Consider the following 25,910-nt stretch of genomic DNA (forward strand, 5'->3'; position numbering starts at 1 on the left):
CGTGCGTGCGTGAGTGCGCAGGGTTATGTGTAAATATAGAAGATGGCACATTAAACGCCAGCTCCTGAAATAGAAAAGATGCAGGCATTGAATCCCTTGAGCATGATGCATAGATGAAAAATGCTGCCATGTCTACCCATGTGCTTTGTGGGCCATTATGTGTTTTCTGTGTTTGTAGAACAATGCCGGTTAAATAAAGAAATTGGGCCTGGCAACAAAATTGTATGCCTTTCTGGGCTAATCAGAATAGGTGCGTGTGTGCGTGCGCGTGTGTGTTTGTGCTTGCCACTCACACAACACACATTTCAGATGAGGTGCGCTGAAAACGTTGAAGATCACCCATGTCTGAGTCGCTGATCAGAAAAGCAGTAAAAACCCGCACACTGGCCGTTTTTAAGCAACTTCTTTATTTCCAAATATGTCAGTCACACATGTAGACCTTTGTCTGGGTGTGTTCTGTCACTGGGTGTAGAAGTAACCATGGTGTTTGTGTGTTGCGGGAAATTCTCAGACAATTGTCTTAGTATGTATTTGGGTTTGCATTTGTAGGACTTTAAAATGTTGTCTGTTCTGTTGCAGGGAACATTCTCCGAGGTGCCAGCGTCTAACGTGCGGCGCGTGATCGCCCAGCGCCTGACTGAGTCCAAGACCACCATCCCTCACGCCTACGCCACCGTGGACTGCGACATGGGGGCGGTGCTCAAGCTACGCAAGGAGTTGGCCAAAGGTAAAAACGCACCATACACAGATATTGATTATATTTTAAATTAATGTACAGAATTGGAGTCACTCTTTGATGGTCACATCGCCTCTTTACAGGTCAATTTTACATTAGTATGCTTATACGTAGAACAGAGGGACTTTTTAAAAACTTTTTAAATAGATGGGGTTTTTTTTCAAGAAAAAAAATATATTTAATATATTTGACTGTACATTTTGTCTTGTCACTGATCCATAGCCATGCTGGAACCAGAGGGGTTTCACACATACAAACATCCGTAACCCGCTTACAGATTCCATAAGGTGAATATAGACATGTACACAATGCTTGAAGCACATGGAGGCACACACAAACAAAACCTTAACACCAGTGACTGTACACACGTCACACATGACGGCGCTTCACACACGAGTGACTCCCAACATAGCCATGCTCAGCGAATAGATATCCAGTAGCCCAAGCCCTGTTTTGTTTTGTTTTTTTGTTTTTTTCCCCACTTTGGGGTTTTGGGGGTGTGGTTGGTGAAAAGAAAAGAAAAACGTGCTTACACAGAACAACAAACGGGGAAATGCAGATCCAAAATCCAGAGTCAGGGTACACTGAAATCTGACATCTGTTTGCAGGTTGGGACTGGTCCACAGCCCAGGCTCAGCTTGGCTTGGCCCAGCGTGGGATTGTTGTGACACTCTCTCCTTGCCTGTTTACCTGTTTGAGTCATGACACCTTTTTGAGATTATGTGGGTTTATATGAAACAAAAAAACATGGATAACTTCCCTGTATTGTATGACCACAGGATTATTCCAGTTTCTAGTGATATTGTATGACATTCGCCTCCACCAGTTAGTCATGCAAAGGTGTAGGTGTTACCTTTGCAGCAGCAGCCATTTATGCAATTGGTGTTTGTTCCTCTTAAAGCATGTCTATTGCGAAATGATATCAAGACAATTGAATCTCTTCTCTTTTACAAAGAATTTTCCTTACAACTAAACGTTTTGAATCTCATGACTTGAATGCATGAGCATATTCACAATCTTTTCACTTTTCTTTTACGTATTTGTCCCCTCTTCTCCTCGCTTCTTCATGTCACTCTCTCTCATTGTCATCTACTCTTTTTTTTCTTGTGTCCTCTTTTATTATTGCTTTTCTCTTGTTGGTTTTCCTATTGCATGCATCTGATCGTACCCCTATACAACACAACCATTTCCTTCCTTTCTTCTTTGCCTGGTCCCCCTTTCTCTTCACATTTCCACTGTATGTCTTTTTGTGTCCTCTCCTCTCCTCTGCCCCCCTCTCCTCTCCTCTCCTCTCATCTCCTCTCCTTTGTCCTCTTGTCCTCTCCTCTGCTCTGCTCTCGTCTCGTCTCGTCTCGTCTCGTCTCGTCTCCTCCCCTCCCCTCCCCTCCCCTCTCCTCTCCTCTCCTCTCCTCTCGTCTCGTCTCGTCTCGTCTCGTCTCGTCTCCTCCCCTCCCCTCTCCTCTCCTCTCCTCTCCTCTCCTCTCCTCTCCTCTGCTCCCCTCCACACCCACTCTCCTCTCCTCCCCTCTCCTCCCCTCTTCTCCCCTCTCCTCCCCTCTCCTCTCCTCTCCTCTCCTCTTGAGTGGCGTAGCCCCCCTATGCCCCTATGCTGTTCCTCTGAGGGGTGCTTCTGCCCAGTTCGTGTGCTCCATGACTCATTAACACGAGCGGAACAGCATGTGCACATCTGTCGTCATGCACACGGCACCATGTACTGCCACACACCGCACGTGACCCTCACTGGGGTCAGAACGGTGTGCATACTGTACATACAGGTACACACATGCACACACATGCACACAGCCACTCACACATATAATACATGCAGTTGTGCTCAAAGTAATAGCAGTGTCTTTAAAAAGGTGTCATGTCATAGATGTTAAAATTCTTCAAATAAATTGTACTTAATGAGCACAAAGTATGGAACTTTACTTTACGGGACACATATTTCATATTTCAAAGCTAGTTTCAAAGCAAGAACATTGTGAAAAGTTGTTCAATTATATACACATACCTGTAACACACACACACACACACACACACACACACACACACACACACACACACACACACACACACACACACACACACACACACACACACACACACACACACACACACACACACACACACACACACTCAGAGTCCAAGCCACCAGCCCACAGCCGTAGGCTCCCACCACGGCACATGATAACTGAAGCTCATTTGTTTGTTTCCAGTAGACACTGTACACTGTGGTCTGCTGTGTGTATTTTCGTCATGTAACGGCAAATAGCCGAAAGGGCAACTGCTGAAGGGCCTGATGTTGTTGATTGTATTGACAATGGAGTTGTCATGGATACTGGGGTTAAACTTTACACCCAAAGGACAGAAGACCCAGAGGAAGTGTCATGACATCAATGACATCCTCATTTCATGACATTCAATCACATTATAATGTTCAATGACCTCATTGTCATTGTATTAATTATCTAAAAAAAATCATTAGATGATTAAAGCGGTCCTCAAATGGCATTCAGGCAATCAAACGTTTTTGTTCATAATCAGACTATATTCCAGGGTCATGGAATGTTACCATTGTGCTGTAATGCATCAAAGCTTGAAGAAATCATGATGCTTTTCTTGCACGGTGGACTAGTGTCACCTAAACCTGACCCAGGACTGTGTGTCCAAACGTGTTGGGTTTTGTTTGGACTCCTCTGAATCATGACCACCTTTTGTCCAGACATGTGTTTATGTTTCTTCAAAAAGGTGTAAACTGTAAAGAATAATACAAACACTTTCTGAGGGTTGGGTTATCATGTAATCTGCGTACAGCTTCTGCTACCTTCTTAAATCCTCACGCCATCAGGTGTCATTGTGCAGCGGATGCAATACATGTGTACTGGCAAGAGCGGGTCCTGAAGACATGTGTGGGCAGGTTGACGGTGAGCGCTCCAGAACAGCACAGTTCCGATCAGTACCTTTTTGAGTGTTCATGAAGTTAGCATCACTATTGCATGTTAGAACAAGATGAGATGCACAAATGTCGCGATGATTAGTTTATCTTCTTTATCATCCTTCTGAACAGTGTCACAAGTTCCTCAGAAGAACTTCTCTCAAGAGGAAATTGTTGGTGACCAAAAGAAAACATGGGATTGCCCATATTTCCCTCACAGTAGTTTCAACTAGTTTCAATTGTTAGTCACCATGAGAAGATTGAGTGCTCACGATAAAGACCAGTTGTACACCTCACAGATCTGGCCTACTCTCCTGTCTTCCGTACCCTCATGTACCTTGTGGTTGTGTATAAACTGGCTTTTGACGTCATTGTAAGTGAGGGCTCCCCTAGTAGTCAAACACGCCAGGTTCAGTTGAACTGTTGACTCATATTTTGATTTTGACCAAAGTGCTAGCTTGACAAGGTCTTTACAGCCCTGTTACTGAACCACTTTCTGTTGCTGCTGTTGCTGCATGCAGTGCTGTTTAACCAAATTATGTGCCATTATGTGATCTTTGGACAGTTTAGTGTACACATTTGCAGACCATGGTGATTTACATACTGCACTAAGGTCAGTGTCGTGGGAGTAAAATATTTACCGCTATTGGTCTAGGCCCCTTAAAGTTCCCATGGCATGAAAATTACATGGTCCTTTGGTGCTTTGTATGGGTTTGCGGGGGTGTCAGGATGCTATATCCGCAATTTTTTTCAAAATAATGCTGAAATGCGCCATTTAGGCCTCTTTGGTGAAAAGTCTCCTCTCCCAGTGCGTCGATCTGGTAATGATATGCAACAGGAGGGGGAGGGGGGCAGGAGGGGGAGTGTCGTTGATGAGCAGGGGCGGAGCCGCGGGCTAAAGCTGTGTTGTGGTGGTGGTACGGCAGGTTAGCTGTTACCTAGAGTTAGCAATTTGCCCTAGTTAGCAATGGCATGTCCAGCACCTGATGGAACTTACTCTCGCTTGTTTTGACCCAAAGATGAAACATACTATTGCCTACCTGCTCATGGGCTTCAGCGCAGGATGCCTCAGAAGGGTGAGTTTGAAATGTTATGTCTGCAATTTCAATTTGTTGAATGGGTAGTTCTGAGCACTGTTGCTTGCTAGTGAGTTTGTAATTACAGCAGCAATCATTCACCACGCAATGACCTGGCAAGTCACCATCATAAATTATAATATTATTTTTTTTTAACTTATGAGCAAACAACCCCATTTGATGCGTGTGTGATGCACGTTACTGGCATCGCAACTGTCTCTAAACCCAGCAACGTTCTCAGTGTGGATGGTTAGCATGCAATTGCAAGTCCTTCCCCTTTGTAATGTTATGATGCAACACAAATGTGGTAACAATGTTATAAATGAACGAGGGGGTAGTTGTCAGGTTATAGTAGACTTTTTACACCTTTGTTTACAACATTGTTCTGTTTCACCACTGCAATGCTTATCATGCATCACAAATCTGTTTGAGGAGGGTGGTGTATTACATGACAAAAGGGTACTCTATACTAGTTATGATGTATGCACTTCCTCACCATCGGCTGATCATAAAATGTGTCTACATACAACTTGGCTGCATTTGAACAGCACCCTGTGCACTGTCTGTGCTGGAGAATAGCCAGCTTTCCTTTGTCCAATAGCCTACATGGCATTCTAAAAATGCATCCATTATGTCTTGTATTCCAGTGATCCCCAACCTTTTTTGCCCTGTGTACCCCCTAATTAATTTAGTCATATCATGAGTACCCCCTCCTTCATGCTCTATATCAGGGGTGGGCAACTCTCATGAAGGAGGGCCACATTTTTTTCATTGTGAACATTGGAGGGCCAGATGACTGCGGATCTGACTGCAGCTTGCAGATTCAAGGTGCAGTTGGTTGCTCAGTGGCCGCCGAAAAAGTTTGGAATCAATAAGTGTTCTCTGTCAGCCAACAGTGTAATTTTAACAGATTGTTCATTATAATTTATAAGTATGGCTTATCTATGGGCCGCACTTAGTAAGGAGGCGGGCCGCATGTGGCCCCTGGTCCTCCAGTTGCCCATCCCTGCTCTATATGATCCTCTATACCAATGTGAGTGCACTCCATACATTTGTTAGTATCACATTTTCCACGTACCCCTGGTTGGGAAACACTGTTGTATACAATGGTGAAATAGTCCATGCTCTGTTGACATCATATTTATCCATAGTTGCCAGTTAAGTTTCCATTGTGAAAATTGCATCATCTCATGTTTACCTGAGAGTAACCTGGCTATCAGTGTCAGAAAACTGCTTTTTTTGTAATAAGGTTAGATGCTAGTGTGGAAACTGAGACAATGCCCACAGAAAGAGATAACATTATGCTGCCTAGCTCAGGTCGCATTACTTTCATTTGACACCATCTGTGCATATAAGAGCAAACTTGCGCCATGTCTTATCTTTATCAGATCACTATAACTTGGAGAGAAGGCAGGAGAGCCACAACGCATGCTGGAACTTTTTGTACAGAGTTCAAGATCACCATAAGCGGCCAATTCAATTATGCAGACAGTGTGAAGACAGTGTGCAAATTTTATTTACAACAGCATCAAGAATATTAAATTGGAACATGTGAATATTTTATGGAAGGCAAATATTGTACTGAAAGAAGAACAGCAATAACAGTCTCTGTAACCATCTTTTCTATTTTTCCAGCCGTTTCAGGCATTTGTCCATCAGTGATTCGAGTGTCGTCTTGCATATCCATGCCGAGTTCCCCGATGAAGACGCTGGAACCTCGATACAAGGCTGGCGGTGACCTCCTCTGGCTGGCTCGTCTGAACTGTGCTGACTTGTCTTCTAGGGCACCAACATTGCATCAGTCACAGGGTTTCCGAAGACCTTTCCACACAAAGCCTACAGGACAAGCAAAATATTGTTCAGAATGCTATGTCATTTTGGAATTATTGAAGTAACACTATTAAAATGTTATGTCAGAATTAGTTTAACTGAATTCTTTTCAAATCTTACCAAAGGTTGGATTAGCTTTTGATGTTTGCCGGTGGTTGGTGTGCATTTTCATTCTAGAGGACAGCCATCTGTAAGAAGCGTCTGCAAGTACAAAAGACAATGTGTGAACAGAGTGTCCCTCTTATTTTTCAGTTGGTCAAGATGGTGAGGGTTAGCCAGTTTCAAAGACAAACCTTGTTATTGTCATTGGAAAGGATATGAAGGGTTCCTTCCTAAAACACTGCAAGAGCCATTTCATACTAATGCCATGAATTGTATTGTATAGTTATAATAATTACATCAAGTCAAGTATCACCTGAAACCGTGTGTGTGTGTGTGTGTGACATTGCCTTGTAAAGCAAATATAGACATCTCAACAGAAGAGTGTTTTCAGGGGGCATAGTCAAGGTATCCACTCCATTATCCAAACTCATGTCTTCTACTTGGGCTTGTGGCCCAACAACCTACCTAGCATCCATGGAGAAAATAAGTTTCCCTGCTATGCACAACAACTAATCAGAAAATGACATTTGAATTGATATTTTGTGAGTTGTTTAATTGTCCATCTATCAGCATACCACATCATATTTTACAAGGTCACAAGCACAAAGGAGGATGGGAGTTTGGATAGTGGAAAGGAAACAAGGTAGGCCTACACGTTTTGCCATTTAGTGTAATCCTGCTATAAAAAAGAAAAACAAAAAATCAGGCGCTAGAACAACAAGATCCATCTTCTCACCTACACAGCATATAAGGAAAGACAACATTCTTTGCAGCAACTTGTTCCAGTTAGACAGATGCTGAGGCACTCAAGGTTGCATTTTTTTTACTTTTTTATTTGGCTACAATGCTTACGCGTTTCGGCCCTTATGGCCTTCAGGGCGTATAAATTGCAACCTTTAGTGCCTCTGCATCTGTCTACCTGGACCAAGTTTGAGAGCCCCTACACTGATGAGCACCAAGGAAAAAGGTGAAGATCCAGAGCACTCAAATTACAGATACCTGCTTGTATGTGATTCTTTGGAGCAAATTGGATGATGACTGAATGGGAAGACTCCAACGTAGTGGTGATGGAGTTTTGCTTCATCATGTTGCCTTCTTCTACTCATCATGACCGTCTGTAACAGGAACTTCTGAAGATGAGAATTGCGGCCATTAGGAAAAAATACAGAATATAACTTTCCATGATCCACAATAAGCCTCTCAAATTCTATACAAGAAAATTGTCTGAGTCAGAACAGAGACATAAATGTCAAGGAAACATAAACCCAATATTCGAGTGCATCTGGCTTTCCAAACTATTCACGGATAGGAATGAAGAAATGACAGACAGTGGGAGCAGGTTGCATAGCTACTCACACGTAACTCCACAGCTGCCTGCACTGGAGCAAGGTAAGCTAGACAAGTGATCCGACTGCTGTATTCTGTGTACCTACCAGAGGTTACGCCAAATTTGTTATATGATGAAAACAAAAACGCAATCAAATGCCGTCACAACCACTAAATAGCAGCCTGTATCAACTGCTTGAAGTCTGTGTTGGATGTGTCAGCTGAGTTCGTGCAGCCACGCACACTGAGTAATTACCGTAATAGAACCCTTTGAACCCATTGAAGCCTACGTTTCAATGCAGTGGCCAGTCGCTCTACACTAGGTATAGTTAGGTGACCAAATCGAAACAAAGGCTTGCCTGGTCAATATGCTATGTTATGAGTTTGGTGTGTAGTCACAACTGGGCTTTCCAAACATACGGTTAGTTCGAACACCTGTTAGCTCAAGTTATAACATCCCTAGGTGAAACTACGAACAACCAGTCTCCATGAAAATGAACGGTGGCAGATGGACACTCCCAACGGAGATCACTCCGGGACGTGTAGGTTTTATCACTCCCAGACGTTCGATCCCACCCGATTATATTTCACGTATTATCACTGCCACATACAAGCAATTTAGGATTAGGTTTAGAGTTAGGGTTAGGTGTAGGGTTAAGTTTAGGGTTATAAACAAAAAAAACTAACATCAAAAAGATAACTAGCTCCGTTATATGGCGGTGGGCTCGATAGTCTGGCTAGTGGGAGCGTGCCGACCGGGGAGCGATTGGGGTTGGGAGCTGGGTCTGGGAATCGAAATGAATATGTACCGCACCACCACAGCCAACAAAAAGGGTTTCCTAATAAATCGTGTTTTCACCAACAACGTTTAAAATGCCCTGTTTTCAACCACAGGACCCTCCTTGGTCAACCAACGAAATGTTGAGCAATTTGGTCTTGTTAAATTGGCGTGTAATAGAATAATTGTCAACATCACATTCCTTGTTAGCTAGCTAGCTGGATGCCTGTGTTATTTGACTGCAGGTGGGCTAACATAGCCGCTCGCCCGGTCGTCAAGGTTTCATTTCCATCGAAACCATTTAGTAAATTGTGCACATGCTTGATGTATATGTAAGTTCAAAAGACCATGGTTATATTTTACAGTCGATTTCCCAAGAAAACCTAAGACAGAGTATGGCTATTGCTTTTGGTACAGTGTAGCTTTCTTGGCTAATGTATGGTTTTTCCCCACTTCACAGCTAATACTGCAGGCTAGTTAGCCATGACACTGTAATACAGACTGGAAGCTTTTCATGACTTACTTGTTCAGGAGGCTTGGTGGTTAGGGTTGCCAACTCCCTGATCCTGAAAAGAGGGACATTTGTCGGAGGGGGGGTCTGGGGGCCCTCCCCCAGAAAAAAATGTGTTTTTTAGATGCAATTTCCTGCATTTTAATGTATTGAAAAGGTTTTTTCAACCTACCCATGACAGAAATCATGATGGTTTCTTATCCAGACCGCAATCTTACTAATTTCAGGATTTATTTCAGGATTTTATTTTCTCCCCAATATTGGGGAGGCTAGGTGGCTGGTTCGTTTAGGTATGAGGAGTTTTCCAAGATGGGGCATCGGTTAGAATACCAGGTAGAGGAATGATGAGGAGACGATGGGATTTGGTCAATAGCTCAGGTTTATAATGACATGTATTTATCCCTAGGTTAACACACAGTCTAAAAGGGAAAAGGAAACAAGAGAAAATACAAATAAGAATAAGGCACTATAAAATACAAAAGGGATCTGCAGTTACATTAACAGATAAGTGCCTAAGTTAAAATTCTTAACCAATACAGTGTAATGCACAGGCGATTTCCAATAGAAAAGACAGCACAGGCATGCAGCAGACATTACACAGTCTCTGGTGCCACCTAGTGGCTGAAATCGGTAGCGCAATTAGAACGAGTACACGTGAAATGCGGGACGGGAGCCGTTCTTCACGGGGCAAATAAAATACACCTAAAATTCGGGACGTCCCGGACAAATCGGGACGGTTGGCAACCCTATTGGTGGTATTGATCCAGACTTCAGCGTCAGGTGTTAGCCATAACTTGCTCTGTATTGTCCCAGATTGTGAAAGCATTTGTCCGGAAAATGTTCCCTCAGACATTGAACCAGTACATATGTGGTGTTCTGCTGGTATTTATAGAGTTTTCAAATGAATGGGCGGGCTAGTGGGTGGAGAGAGGGCGTGGACGAGTTGAGAGCGAACGAGGGCATGACGTCATCTCGGGCACACACGAGCTTTGCGTCAATTGGATGCTGTGTCAGAGTTTGTTTACAAACTGGGAGGAACCTCCAGCACAGCTCTGTGTACACAGTAACACATTGCAAACCACTGGGATGGCTTCAGGAGGTCAGAGTAACTCATTTTAAGGCCCCAAAACATCATAAGGTCAAAATTTCATGCCATGGGCACTTTAAGTTGCAAGTTGCGTTTTTTCACATTTTAGCGCCTAGAGGTCCCCCTGACCCCACACACTTAAAAAAAAGTGAAATCTCGATTGGGTGACATTCAGCAGCCCCCAGTAATTTGAGTAGAAAGTATCAGGATTGGATCAGGTGACGGTAAATCGAGAGGTCAGTCTCTATGTTGACCTTGGTGGAGTGAGGTCAGGTCACTGTCACAAATCGATGTTGCATAATCTGCTCTTTACTAGGAGTTCTCTCCAGTGTTTTTTTTTTTTCTCGAGCTATCATTTACTACTGTTATTGCTCCCTCACTCCCTGCATTGCTTCTGAGTCCAACGGGGAATGAAAAAACTGTCCAGCACATGGGGCAGACAGGCCAGCCTCTTAGCATGCTGGGAGAATAGAGGTGCGATTGTTCAGTGCGGTGGAGAATGTATGACCTTGCTCTGGTGCGACTCAACAGCCTTGAGCTTAGCTTCCTCCAGGGAAGAAGCTTCTTTCCTTCCCTCTCCTCTGCTCCTCTACCATGCTCTGTACTGTACTGTACTTTTCTCTTCCTCTCCACCTTTCTGTCATTCCCTCCTCTCCCTCTTCCCCCTCCATTCATCTCCTCCTTCACTACACTTTTCTCCTCTCCTTTCCTTCCCACTTCTCTTTTCTGCTCTCTTCTACATCTCTCGCTCCCTCCTTGGCTCTGTACTCACCTTACCTAGGTGAGCTCCCCTCCTCTACCTTCCTCTGCACTTCAATCTCCCATCCGCTCCTTTTGGAAAGGAGAGGAGAGGAGAGGAGAGGAGAGGAGAGGAGAGGAGAGGAGAGGAGAGGAGAGGAGAGGAGAGGAGAGGAGGAGCCTTTGCTTTCTCTTCTAGAGAGAGAATAGCTATGTATTCTCCATATAGGCTATATTCCTCTCCATCCCCTCTTCCCCTGGTTGAAACATATACAGTCTGCATTTGTTGATCCGTTCAGCCAGCCCTGAAAGGAAACTGGTGTTTTATGGTGCCTATCTCCTGGTCATTGCACTGTGTCAGACTTGTGAATTGTTGTATAACCTCAGAGTTTATGTTTGAAACAAGAAAACTGCTAGATGTGGACGTGTGCATGCGTTTGTGCGCACATGTGTGAGTGAGTGCGTGCATGTGTGTGTGTGCGTGCGTGCATGTGTGTGTACACATTTGTATGTGATTAGCTCTTTTTTGGAAACATGCCAAGCTGAAAGCACGGCGTACTGTACGTTGTCAAAGGAGTTGGAGTGCATCATGTGTGTTTGATGTAGATGAGTTGCACCTGTGCAAAAGAACTATCAAAGAGACTCTGACCTCTCATCTCACCCCCTCTCTTTCTCCCTCTACCTCTCTACACTCCCCCCCACACACACACCTCTTTCTCTCTATCTCTCTCCCTCTCAGAGGACATCAAGGTATCCGTCAATGACTTCATTATCAAAGCTGTTGCAGTCACACTTCGGGTAAGTCACTTTGTGTGTGTGTGTGTGTCTGTGTGTGTGTGTGTGTGTTAGTGTTGCTTGTGCTGCGTGGGCTTTTGTGGACGTATATTTGCATAATGGGCATGTTAATTTATGTGTAATACTTAATGTGTGTGTCACAGAGAGAAGGAGCCAAATTACATGCAGTCCCCTCCTGTCAATCTTTCTGTGCATCACTGTCCAGCTTTTACGACCCCATGTAACTGATCCACTGATAGGCAATCTTAAGGATCAATGTACATGAGGTCGGATGGACCAATAATAATGAAGCCCAAATAAGGCCTGAGTGATTGACTGCATTGATTAAGATGTCACTCTTTGGAGACGTAATGCTGCCCCGAGCTGTCAAGTTCGAACTCAAATCTATCAATCAATCAAGCATTTACTTATTTATATTCATTTAAAGGGGTCATTAATGATGTCATAGGTACAGCAAAACACTGATTCTTGCTCTGTGTAGAACTGAAAGGCACAAAGAATCGTGGTAACTCACGGTAGTTGTCCAAAATGCATTTTTTTCCACAGCATCACCATAAAACAGAAAAAAGATAATGTTTGAAATGACTAAGCAAGGTGACTTCCATGTCCTTTCAAGCGAGATGTCTTTTCCCCTTTTCTCCACTGCAGAGATGTAGGGCTAGACATGGCCATAGGACTCACTGGTCTGTGTGCGTAGCTATGTCTTTCGGCACCCAGGCCTGCTGTGGTGCATGGCTGTGTGCATCAGGAGTGGAAATTCAATCTAACTGTGGAAAAAAATGCTGATTAACTGTGAAAAATGGTGGGAAAATACTTATAAAACCTTAAATAATTATACATTTCTGTGTGGCTGGTAGGTTACGTTATTTATTTGTCAGTGGTTGGTGAAAGTGTACATTTTTGTAAAATTGATTTCCACATTAGTGCTGTACCAAATTGATTGCTGGTATTGCATTCTTGGCTATGTAGGCACACACACACGCACACACACGCACACACACAGACTTAGACAGACAGACAAACAAACAGACAGAAACACGCACACAAATAGACACAGACACACTCCCATGGAGACGGGCAGGCAAGGTCTGCTTGGAGGACTGGAGACTGCTCAGCCACACAAACCATACGGCTGCTCATAAAAGCTTCCTTTCCCCTCACTGAAGCACCCATATGTGCCCATCCAGGCACGCACGCACAACACACACACACACACACACACACACACACACACACACACACACACACACACACACACACACACACACACACACACACACACACACACACACACACACACACACACACACACACTCCCTCCAGCTGCCGTCAGCTACTGCTTGGCTAGAGTTATCCAATAAACCTCTACACACACACACACACACACACACACACACACACACACACACACACACACACACACACACACACACACACACACACACACACACACACACACACACACACACACACACACACACACACATAACCAATAACTCTCATTTGTACAAAGCTGTCATGTGATGAGCCCAAAAATAGACTCCCATTTCCCCCCTCCCATTACCATGCTTTGCTCTGCCCCCTCCTCCTCCCCTCCCTCCACCACCAGCCTCATCACCACCTACCTAACCATAGTCACTAGCAACGCAGTACAGGAAATGAGCAGACTATCATCTCTTCAATCGCTCTTTGAAAAGTCAACGCCTGGCGCTTTCAGATGACAGATTAAAACAAAACGCTATCTAGAGCTATCTGAATCATCTGTCACTCGTGTTTTTTCTCTTCTTTTTTTCCAGTCGTTTCTTTTCCCCTGGGTAGAAATATAGTAGGTTAGTGTTGTGTGGTTTCTTTGCCTTTCTTAGGGTGGCAGTGTAGCCCTGTAGTCTAATGAGCACCGTAACACACACACACACACACACACACACACACACACACACACACACACACACACACACACACACACACACACACACACACACACACACACACACACACACACACACACACACACACACACACACATACACATAAATGCTGTCTGCATACGCAAAATACACTTCACAGCTTGGAATAGCCCAGCATTCTAATTACCCAGAATTTTTTCCCTCTCTGTTTTCTGATTTAGCATTAAATGCCTCTTAAATGCCTCTATTGGTGCCGGGGGCACACACTGGTACTTCTCAACAACTAGCTAATTAAGAGTACTTATGGAGCTGCCATTTGAGTATTCAGAGGGTCACGCAGAGATGGTGCATAATTCTGTTTGGGGAGTGGCAGATGGGATTGATCAGCCGATGCCAAGTGTTACAAAGTCTATGCATATTCATGGCCATCACTTTGTCTTTCCATGTTGCAGGAGCTATTGCTTGTCTGTAATGCTGTCTGTAGTGTCTGTAGTGTTATCCAGAGCATTGAACAAACCCTGTTCGGTGATGGTGTCTATGTCTATGCAGACTCTAGAAGTTTACACTGGCTGTATCTCTCCTTACTGCAAAAGCTTCACTATTATGCAATTTTTCTTTTTGTCAATATCATTACTTACCACACAACTCTCTTCAGTGAGATAGTGTCACTTTTTTATCTTTATTTCTTATGTAGCACTCAATAGGTCATGTAAGAGTTGCATATATTAATACAATCTAAAAAACTACTGTTTTTAAATGTTTTACATGTTTTGTGTGAGGGAAAAAAGCAGGTCAGATGACTGTACTCCCAATTGATGTCTGGTACTTGGCCTGTAACGATATTGTATTGAACCGAGAAATTGTGATGTGCAGAGCCACTAACCTGTCTCGCGGTGCAAGAGGCAGAATCGTTAGCACGCTCGCAGGCAAGTTCTGTTATACTATGTCCAGAAAACAACCACGTGATATGAGGTGTCACATGCCTCCAAGCCTCAGATCATCATTATTATATTCAAACTTCTTTTTATTTAGCAGCCTGTCGTAACCTATTTTATATACAACCAGTTGGGGTTTTTTTGTTTTTTCTTTTTTTTTTTCATTTATAATGTTGATAATAAAATATACAGTATTTCTCGGGGGGTGGGGGGTCTATCAAACTGGCGGTCAAAAATTGTGAGGTTGCAGCCCTACTGGGTACCCTAAAAATCTTCTCCTGGTTGCCATCACCCACTCTCTCCGCCTGTCCCCATCCTAGCTGTTCATTGATGAAATGTGTCTGTGGTTGTTGACTCTGTGATGTCACCCAACCTCTCCATGCCTGTCCCCATTGCATGTTCCAGGAGCTGCCTGAGGTGAACGTGACCTGGACGGGCGAAGGCCCGAGGCCCCTGGGCTCCATAGACATCTCCATCGCCGTGGCAACCGAAAAGGGCCTCATCACCCCCATCATCAAGGGCGCTGACGGCAAGGGCGTGCAGGAGATCTCCGCCAGCGCCAAGGTACTGTACTGTCCAGTAACCATAGCAACTGTGCACCTTCCGAAAGTCAGACATTCCACAGCCGAATGGTCCTGGGATGGAGGGATTTTTTTCTGTTGTATGGCTGGAAATCTCAGGTTGGAAAATGCTAGTAGGGTTTAAAGGGACACTGTGCAGGAAATGGTCAAAAAAGGTACTGCAACTATGCTGCTTATTGAAATTGGGCTGCCTATTGCCAAATTTGAAAGTTTACTAAGTATTAAACAAATATTTTCTAGTATGGTCCAAGTACAGTCATTTTTGCAGCTAAAAATGGCTATTTTTGGAAATTCAAAATGGCGGACCAAGGAGTAGATCCCCCTTTTCATGTATGAAAAGTGCATTTTTTTCAGTCATTATGAAAACTTAGAATTTGATGCTGGTGGTAAGTATTCATGAAAAAGGTAAGATTAGTGAAGGGCAGCATGATTTCTGGAAATAAACAACTAAAAATCTCACATTGTGTCCCTTTAAGGGTGATATTATGGGTTGTCAGGTCAGGGGCAGTCAGGTTGTCCAGGCAGCAGAACATTTGTTAATCAAGATGGGTGTGGGGTTAGTTGGTAGAGTTAGAAATTACATTCACAAAAAAAGCTGTGAGATGGCAATCTCCAGGGTGTGTCCTTCTATGCCTGTGTGCATCTCTACTGTATATGTGTATGTGTCAAAGAGACTGGGGATCTGTGTGAGTAAGAGTATGAACAAAGTATCTTGTGATGTCTGGGTAATCTGTGATGAGACAAAACGATTGCCTTTTGCCTTTCTTCCCTTTAATTTTTTCTCTCCTGTTCTCTCCTTTTCTTGCCTTTTATGGGCTCATTATTCACTGATGGGATCAGAGGATGGGGAGCTGGACTCGAATAAGTAGTGGGAGGATCAATCTGTGTGTGTGTGCGTCTGTGTGTGTCTGTAGGTCTGTGTGTCTTTTTCTGTGTGCCTGCACAGACTCTCCCTCACACACATTCACGGTCTCACACACGCACGCACGCACACACACACTGTCAGGAAGTCCCAGGTTGTTAGTGGTGAGCTGCGGTTAGGGGCGCTGTGGCCGAGGCTGTGTGGTCTGGCCAGTCGGACCAATCACATGCAGTTAAAGCTCTTCCTCTGCCTTCAAACTCCATCAGCCACTCTCCACAAACAACACCCCCTCCCCTGTTTCTTTATGGACATCTTTTTCTTCTTTTCTGGACATTCTTCTGTCTCTCTCTCTTTCTCTCTCTCTCTCTCTCACTCTCTCACTCTCTCTCTCTGGGACTTATCTCTCTCTGGGACTGATTTTACCTTTCTATATCACCCTTTCTTGATTTTTGCTCTCTTCCGCTCTCCTTTCTCTTTCTCTATCTTTGTCTTTCTTTCTCCTCCCCCATCTCTCCCTTCTACTCTCTTACTGTCTCTCGTCCTCTCTGTAGCTCTCTGGGTTACGGAAACGATGACGGTATATTGGGGGAAAGAAATTAAAAGAGACATTGAAAGAGGGATCGGATTTGGGTTGCTGAATCTCAATCCCCTACCTCAATCCATCTCCTCCTTCCTGTATTACACTTCATCACACTTTATCTCTTTCTTTCCCTCCCCTCTCACTGTCTCTTGCCATCTAACTCTCTTTCACGTTCTCTTTCCCCCACTCTCTCGCTGCCCCCCTCCCCCTCTTGCTTTCTCTCCCCGTTTCTCCCTATCCTTAGTTCCCTCTCTCTTCCTCGTTTCTGTTTGCTTGAAGCCCCCACACCTCTTTCCTCCAGACTCGGCTCTTTTTTTCTACTCCATTTCTTTTTTCCTCATGTTTCTCTCCTGTAGCAGTCGTCCCCTCCTGTCTTTCCCAGGGAGGTTTGCAATCAATCTCAGTCTCAGTGTCTCTGATGAAATCAAGGCTGGCATGGCAGCGCGGGAGAGAGATCTGGCCGGGCTTGTCGAAGCCAGCGCCACATCGCCTGACTCATTCCTGCACCCCAATCTTCCACCCTCTCTCCCTTCTCTCTTTCGCCTTAACAATTAAAGGATCCGACTGCCTGCCTGCCTAGCCAACCACCCACCCACCCGTCAAATAAAAGGAACTACAATCTTGTCCAGTCACGTTTGATTCGTCTCTGACGCAGACGAGACGGGTGGCTGGGTGCTGTTGTATATTTTTAATTTTTTATTCATCTCAGAAAGCAGGTGTGGCGGGCAGCAGGAAGTCAGAGGAAGGAAGAGTAGTTGGTTTCGGTGGGCCCTTGTTGTTTCCTGTTGTTCTGTTCCGGTAGATCACATACTGTAGAAAACGGCTCTTTATTACATCTGCCCATCCACGCCCACTTACTTGTACTGTATGAGGGCACACGCACGCACACGCACACGCACACGCACACACACACACACACACACACACACACACACACACACACACACAGATTCACACATGTGTTTCCCCTCATACAAACATTGTTACTTAGTCTCCCACGGCGTTATGGTACAGGCACGGATGCATAAAACAGGAAGGATGTTCTATTAACGATATCAATGAATACACACAGAGAAACACAATACAGCTCATGCACACACACACACCAGGGCTTGACTCTGGCACCTGCCAACCGGCCAAATGCTGGTAAAACTTGGCTGTGGCTGGTAACAATTTCAGTGTCACTAGCCAATTTGGCAGGTAGCTTATTCTATGGTATGACATATCAGAATAGTGTATATTCTGCACTTTGCCCCTTGTGTATCAATTGTTTGTATTTAAGTCCAAGAAAAAGCTCAGTTACTCAGTTTCTATTTGTTTGTTTTATTTCCATGTAGAAACCCATGCACTCATCTTCTTGCTTTAATCACCTCATCTTCAAGGTTAGATGTTAGATGATAAAATAATAATAATAATAATAATAATAATAATAATAATAATAATAATAATAATAATAATAATAATAATAATCAAATTTGTGGCTACTACAATAGCTGGATGGCTAATGATGCAGGAAAACCAATAGCCACACTGGCCGGCAAGCGAAAAAGTTGATGTCAAGCCCTGACACACACACACACACAAGGCACAATGCAGCACACCGCATATGCTTGGTAGATCGTCTTGAGTGTATGGGTTGCAATGCATGCTTGACTTGCTGATTGTGTGTGTGTGTGTGTGTGTGTGTGTGTGTGTGTGTGTGTGTGTGTGTGTGTGTGTGTGTGTGTGTGTGTGTGTGTGTGTGTGTGTGTGTGTGTGTGTGTGTGTGTGTGTGTGTGTGTGTGTGTGTGTGTGTGGTGAGAGGGAGCTGCTCTACAAGTGTCTGTGTGTTTGTCTGTGAGTGACTGACTGACTGACTGTGTGTGTTTGTGTGAGTGAGTGTCGTGCGTGTTTGTGTGCTGGTTTGTGGGAGAGAGTGATGCAGAGTGGGCTGAAGAGGGTTGAAGAGCTCTCCAAAATTCTCCCAACTGTTGCTGATGAGATGCTAAATTGAGTCTTGAGGGAGCGCGCACACACACACACACACACACACACACACTCTCTCTCTCTCTCTCTCTCTCTCTCTCTCTCTCTCTCTCTCTCTCTCTCTCTCTCTCTCTCTCTCTCTCTCTCTCTCTCACACACACACACTCACACACACACGGTTTGCTCTGCTGAGTACCAGGCTCTAGTCTCTCTCTTGACTGAGTGGAGGAGAGGACTCTGAGCAGTCGGCTGTGTGTCTCTGTTAGCCCGTCTCTATGCAATTACAGGGTCCCCCTTCTCTTTTCGGGTCGGAGGAAGCGTGTGTGTGTGCACGTGCGTGCGTGCGTGTGTGTCTGTGTACGCGTGTGTCTCTCTGTGTGTGCTCGTGTGTGTCTGTGTGTGCTCGTGTGTATCTGTGTGCTCGTGTGTGTCTGTGTGCTCGTGTGTGTCTGTGTGCTCGCGTGTGTGTCTGTGTGCTCGTGTCCGTGTGCCTGTGTGTGTCTGTCTGTCTGTCTGAGCTTTGCATCTTTGTGCCTGTCAGAGTGTGTAAGTGTGTGCATGTGTCAGCGACACTGTGCATGTGCAGAGTTTGGGGTAAGTGTATCAGTATGTGACAGAGTCCAGGTGTGCCTCGTTGAACACGAGTGTATCATTAAAACTGGTTATGCCGAGTGGTGAGGGGAAGCTAGTATGGCTTGCACCGTCAGCAGCTGCGGCAGCAGTCTCTCTCCATAGCTCCATAGCTGAGCGGTGCTGTGCTTGGTAAACGCATGGCTAATTATTGAGCTCGTTAGCCGTGCAGAGACATCACCACCCACTGCTCTGCTTCACAGCATCCTCCTCAGGCAGCCTGAACCACAGACCTCCAGTCAGTCGCCACTGACAGGTTAGCGCTAAGTAGGACCCCGCTGTTTTAGTCGGCCAGCTGCCTGCCTACCCATAACACTGCTGTCTGGCTGATCAATTACTGTACTTGGGACCTGCAGGATATCGGACCAGTAGTTAAACTGCCTGTGTTCTCAATCAGAGGTCCTGTTGTTCTTATCGGCGTCAACTGTACTTCAGGGTGTCAGTTAGCACTGACTAAATAGGTCCTCGCTGTTTTTGTGGCCTGTCAATGGCCTGTTCTGCCGTCACTTCTGTCTAGAAGTTTGTTGTTTACTGCCATGTGCAATAATGTGTATTAGGTCTTTGTGTATGTCTTGTATCTTCAGTATGTCTTGTCTCTATGTATTTATGTAAGCTGTCAGACACCTTAATTTCCCTCAGGATTTAATAAAAGTACTCTACTCTAGTCTACTCTACTACTCTACTCTAGCTTCTCAATTACTGGGGACCTCCAGGATATCTCAATCACTTCTCAATCAGAGGTCATGTGATTGTCAGTGCCCGTTGTGTCTTGTGGCGAAAAATACAACGTGTGGGGAAACTTCTTGGTGTGGCTTTAAATGCTCTTCATGTACAAGTCCACCATCTTCCCACCTAGCTTACATTCAAGACTCTTGTCAGTTTTCTTCTAGAAGTGGCTCGTTACATGGCAATATAATGGCATAGGTCTATTCTTGTGATTGTATATGATTAAGATTTTATATATTTTTTGAATGCATTGTGATCCTTACAGAATGTGCTTACAGCGCCTCTTCAGGAGAAGCTTCACAGAATGCTTCTGTATCACCATAATGAACTGTTTACATGATCATTACTTAGCGCTTTCCCAGTGTGTTTTTACTCAAAACATGTACGGACAGTGTGTACTGCTCAAAATTCTGACGAAACAAAGGACTCCGATCTTAAGAAATGAAGAGACTTCTTTATTGCAACATGTAAGGCAGGGACCTCAAACAAAAAGCCTGTCTGTCTAAAAACACAAACCTTTCACAAAAAAAGGATGTGATTTCTTTATTGCAACATGCAAGACAGAGACATGATGGGTAGAGTCGTAGCTCAAGCAAGGGCTTCAAGAGGTCAGACGGGTAGTTGTGTTGTTAGCATTTACTGCACTTTCCTGGACAAACTTGGCTAATCTTAATTGAGTCAAGATGACTCAAGTGTTTGCTCTGCTGAGTCTGTGTCTGTGTCTGTTTCAGTGTGTTTATGTGCGAGCAGGTGGAAAGTGTACACACACACATTGCACACTGGTAACACAATGGAAATGTCTGGACACGCAGTCAAGACGACGGTTAATCTGGGCTGTTTCTTTTTGGCCAGCTTTTGGAGCTTAAATAGAAATGTGTTCAGTGTTTCGGTTGTGTCGTCATGGATGTGTTTTGATCTCAATGAAGAATACGTTGAACTATTGGTGTTGGTAGTGGAAAACTCATAGTAATGTGTAAAATAAAATGTGGTAAAAGTAAGTAAATGTTGACTCCTCTTCTTCCCTGTAGGCTTTGGCCCAGAAGGCTCGGGATGGTAAACTAATGCCGGAGGAATACCAAGGTGGCTCATTCAGGTGAGACTACTATGAAATCATACAACACACACACACACACACACACACACACACACACACACACACACACACACACACACACACACACACACACACACACACACACACACACACACACACACACACACACACACACACACTGTCTCTCTCTCTCTCTCTCTCTCTCTCTCTCTCTCTCTCTCTCTCTCTCTCTCTCTCTCTCTCTCTGCCTTATTTTCTTTCTACTGTCTTTTACACCAGCCAAGGCCCCCCTGACACGGGCCATGCCACGATATTTTTTCTGTGCTCCCACTTTCACAGCTAAACAAAGCTGGCGCATTCCTAAATCCATAGTAAAGGTGAAAATGATGGCACAGTCACAGTCCTCCATCGGTCAACCCTTTTCATATCGTGCTCAAACAGCAGGTTACAGCGTATGGATGTATAGGCTAATTCTCCTATAGACCTACAGTAGTCTAGGTGTGGGAGGCAGTGCCCCAATCGCATTTTTTGGCTTAGGGATGCAAACGATTAATGTGTTAATTGATTAAAAAAAACATTCATCGCAATTAATCGCCAATTCAACTGACAGGAGACCCAGATGAAATGGGCATGTGAAGAGTATTTGTGAAGAGGGGTGTGAAAAGTGGGAATATTTAAACCACCTTTGGATTAAAGAATTTAAATAGAATTCATTTAAATGTAGCATTTTATCTCACTTTTTAATTGTTATTTTTAGATTTAGTTGGTGTTTTTTTTAGAAACATTGTGATTTCTGGGGGAAAACGCAGCTTATCAATTAATCTTAAAGGAACAGACCACCCTTTTTTGATTTTCACATATTTGCAGTATTTCCAAGCATTATTTATGAATGTGCATATAATTTTCGTCTATGTGTTTGCATTGCCCCGTTTAACAGTATAGCCACATTAGGCATAGCAATGCAAGTCTATGGTACAAAATAAAACACAATCAAATGTACTTATAAACCATTTTAAAATTAATGTAAAATTCACTGGAGTGTAAAACGGCAATTTAATTCCGTCCAGTGACCACTTGTGGCTTGATGCTAAAGATACCAGTTACTTCCAGTGATTATGCTAAGCTATGCTAATAATTCTGATCCAATAAATCTAAGCACTGAAAACACTGAGACGAAAATTATATGCACATTCATGAATAATGTTGGGAAATACTGCAAATATGTGAAAATCAAAAAAGGGTGGTCTGTTCCTTTAAGTCGATCGATAAGGCAATCAACTAACGATTAATGAATTAATCGATTATTTGCATTCCTAGTTTGGCTTAGTTTGGTTGAAATTCAATTTATTTTGTTTCGCTTTACTTTTCCTGCCATCTTGCCCCCCAGGCATCCCCTTGCTGGCCCCCATTTTGAAAACCACTGTTTTACACTACATGCTCACACTTTCCCTTTCTTTTTATCTGATTTTATATCTTACAAAATCTCTCTTTTTTTCTGTTTATCTGATTGTTAATCTCACACAATCTCTCTTTTTCTTCCCTTTTTCACACTCCATTGGTTTGGTTATCCTGTGTTATGTTATCTTCTTCTATCTTCTTGTTATCACTCGTTCCTTGAAATGGATGTCTTTCTAACTTTCACACACTCACACCATCTACATGCTCATACTTTCCCTTGCTGTTGATCTGATTACACATCTCACACAATCTCTCCCTTTCTTCCCTTTTTTCACACTTCATTGGTTTGGTTATCCTGCGATTTGCCATCTCGCGTCCTGTTTTCTTCACATCACCCATTCCTCGAAATGGGTGCCTTTCTAACTGTCTATCGCTATCAAACACACACTCACACCATCTCTTGTGTCCCTCCTCTCCTCTCCTCACCTCTCCTCTCCTCTCTCACCCCGTTCCACCTCCAGCATCTCCAACCTGGGCATGTTTGGCATCAGCGGCTTCAGTGCGGTCATCAACCCTCCGCAGGCCTGCATCCTGGCGGTGGGCCGCTCCCGGGCCGAGCTCCGCCTGGTGGAGGCCGACCCCCAGGACCCCTCGGGCCCCGGCCTGCGCACGCTGCAGCTCATGACGGTCACGCTCTCCAGCGACGGGCGGCTGGTGGACGACCAGCTGGCATCACGCTTCCTAGACAAGTTCCGCGCCAACCTGGAGGAGCCGCAACGTATGCAGCTGGCATAGGGAGGCGAGGAGAGGAGGGAAAGACAGAGGGATGGAGGGAGGGGGAGAGAGAGAAGAGAGATGGGTAGGGGATGGGAAGGGAGAAAGCAAATCAGACGCTGTATAGACTACAAGAGAGCATTGCTCGTAACATAGGTTGGGAGGGGCAAAAAAAATATGTAGAGAAGAGGCGTGGGGGGGGGGTGAAGAGGGGGGAGAGAAGGAGAAGGGGTGGGAGAGACAGTAAAGAAAGGGATTGTATAGATTATAAGAGCGGTGTGGGTAGCCATGGGCTAGGGAGGGCAAAGGAAAGGGAGGACAGGTTACCTAACTGTAGGTCAACCGACCAACAGAAGTGGAATCAGCACCAGTCTGCTGCTAGCCCGGTGACCATCACCATTCAAAGCAGATTTTACTTTTCATTACAAACAGCTGCCTTGGCCAACATTTCAAATTCAACACACAACACTTTATTTGAAAGTGTTTTTTGCGTAAGAAGTGATGGTAGGATGTTAAGAACGCCACATGAACTTCATCATGAATGTTGTTGAAACTTTGTTTGTGTTCATGACTGTTGCCATTAGGCGATTTTTGTTAACATTCTAGCATGGTTATCTTCCACACACCGCGCTCTTCCGTCTTGCTGGTGCGTCTCTGAAGTAATCTAGTAGTAGGGAATGGATCGCACTCAATTTTTCTTCTTTCTTGTAGTTTTATTTTATTTTAACTTTGCAGGGACTGTCATGTCAGTCCCTGCAAAGTTAAAATAAAATAAAACTACCAGAAAGAAGAAAAATTGAGTGCGATCCATTCCCTACTACTAGATTAACATTCTAGCATGCATTGCTCACATTGTAAAAGCATAATGTTGTGAAATGGTAAGTCATTAACATTAATTTAGTTTCAATAATGTTTATGATGTGTCAGACACCTTCAAATAAAGTGCTACACGGATATTTACAATATGTACAGCCGGAAATGGGTTTCAATTTCAAACCAAAAACAAAGAAAGAAACGAGCAAAATTGACATCAACCATTTTTAACAAGGTGCCGAATACTGCTGTGTAATTATGTATATTTCACTACAAAAATAAAGCGTACATACTATATGTTGCTACGCACGCAGGAAGAGTACATGTATAATACATGTACATGTGTATATCTCCAAGCCTGTGAAGACTCATTTCTCTTTCGGGCAGTTCCTGCCAACGCCTGGTCTTTTCTGCTTGGGTTTGCAGCAGTGTTGCTCAATGCATCCTGTCGGTAAAAATTGACTTAAGATATCCATCAGAGCTGTATTATGTTATTTTTTTGTTTTGTGTTCCACCCCTTAATGTCATGTTTATAGTGTGCATTAACTTATTTAAAAACCACGTCATCTAATAAAACCCAGGCCATGACAAACGACTTAAGCTGTCCATGTGTCTCTTCTCATTTTATATGCTGTGCATCGGGGCGGGCGGAAAAAAACACAGATTGTGCACAGTGACAAGTAAAGCTTAAGTTACAGTACGTGAGGCACGCGGACAAGCAAGGCTGGGCTGGGATGTACTGGGATGTAAAGTTGGCGTATTTGGTGTTAATCTAACATCCACACGCCAATAAAACCGTAGAGGCTCCGGTGAAAGGAACAGATGCCGTTGCCGGGAGGACGGTTTAGCCGCTCTGCCACTGCAAGTAAGTGGAACAAAACTAAAGAAGCTTTCCTGGCAGGGATCCAGCCTGAGAGAAACCAGAGGAGGGGGACTTGAAGCCAGCCAGCCAGGAAGCCAGGCAGAGAGTGATGCAGCCAGACATGCAGCTCTGGTAAGGAAGGGTGGTACCCGTGACTGGTAGCCCTTGCTTGATATAGTCCATTGAGAGTCCAAGCCCTCCCATTCACAGGGGTGTCACAGCTGAGTGTATGATGGTCACCCGATTTCGCCACTTGGCTGACTTTCACCGCCCTGGACTTTTTCCCATGTAACCTAAAGACATATGGTGGGCCTGTTGGCTTTTCTGGCAGGCTGTCGGCATTGGCAGCCTTACAGTAGTGACAGTACCCACACACAAGCTGGCGTACACACACACACACACACACACCACACAAACTTGATATCACACTCTTAACTCTCTCTTTTTCACACACACACACACACCATGTAAATTACAGCAGCTAGGAAGGAACATTTTGTGCTTCTTGCGGAGCAGGACCCGTTGCTCTGGTTGCAGGCAGAGGTGTGTGTGTGTGTGTGAGAGAGAGAGAGGGAGAGTATGTGTGTGTGTGTGTGTGTGTGTGTGTGTGTGTGTGTGTGTGTGTGTGTGTGTGTGTGTGTGTGTGTGTGTGTGTGTGTGTGTGTGTGTGTGTGTGTGTGTGTGTGTCCGTGTGGTGAGGGGGGAGCTCCTCTACACAGCTGCTTGCTACACTGCTCCCTCTATTCCGCCATCTCCCCATGCAGCCAGCCACCGTCTCCTAGTAACCAGGGACATGGAAAGAGCTCAGGAGGGGGAAAAAAAAGAGACGAGAGGGCACCCCCACCCCCGCCCCCCCAACCTCCGCTTACCGCACACACACACACACACATTCGCATACATACACAATGA

The 25,910-nt window shown here is 44.4% G+C and overlaps 1 protein-coding gene and 1 long non-coding RNA gene across 3 annotated transcripts in view; one reads left to right on the top strand and one right to left on the bottom strand.

Moving 5' to 3' along the window:
- pdhx (pyruvate dehydrogenase complex component X) overlaps positions 1 to 24,734 on the top strand; it is a 72,987-nt gene extending 48,253 nt beyond the window's left edge. The window contains exons 7-12 of the mRNA XM_063196593.1: positions 580 to 727; positions 11,862 to 11,920; positions 15,162 to 15,320; positions 21,129 to 21,193; positions 23,074 to 23,919; positions 24,151 to 24,734. Coding sequence (XP_063052663.1) covers positions 580 to 727; positions 11,862 to 11,920; positions 15,162 to 15,320; positions 21,129 to 21,193; positions 23,074 to 23,347 — 705 coding nt within the window. The 3' untranslated portion in view covers positions 23,348 to 23,919; positions 24,151 to 24,734. The remainder of the gene's footprint in view (positions 1 to 579; positions 728 to 11,861; positions 11,921 to 15,161; positions 15,321 to 21,128; positions 21,194 to 23,073; positions 23,920 to 24,150) is intronic.
- LOC134446667 (uncharacterized) lies at positions 6,249 to 8,766 on the bottom strand. Of its 2 annotated transcripts, XR_010034441.1 has the most exons (4): positions 8,039 to 8,766; positions 7,682 to 7,812; positions 6,701 to 6,781; positions 6,249 to 6,586 (listed from the first exon to the last, which is right to left on the bottom strand). It is a non-coding gene; the product is annotated as an uncharacterized LOC134446667 (long non-coding RNA). The 2 variants fall into 2 exon arrangements; XR_010034440.1 differs by lacking the exon at positions 8,039 to 8,766 and having other exon boundaries at positions 7,682 to 7,971.
- Positions 24,735 to 25,910: the final 1,176 nt, after the last annotated feature.

This window comes from Engraulis encrasicolus, chromosome 4 (genome assembly GCF_034702125.1).
Source record: "Engraulis encrasicolus isolate BLACKSEA-1 chromosome 4, IST_EnEncr_1.0, whole genome shotgun sequence".
In the NCBI taxonomy this organism is placed as follows: domain Eukaryota; kingdom Metazoa; phylum Chordata; class Actinopteri; order Clupeiformes; family Engraulidae; genus Engraulis; species Engraulis encrasicolus.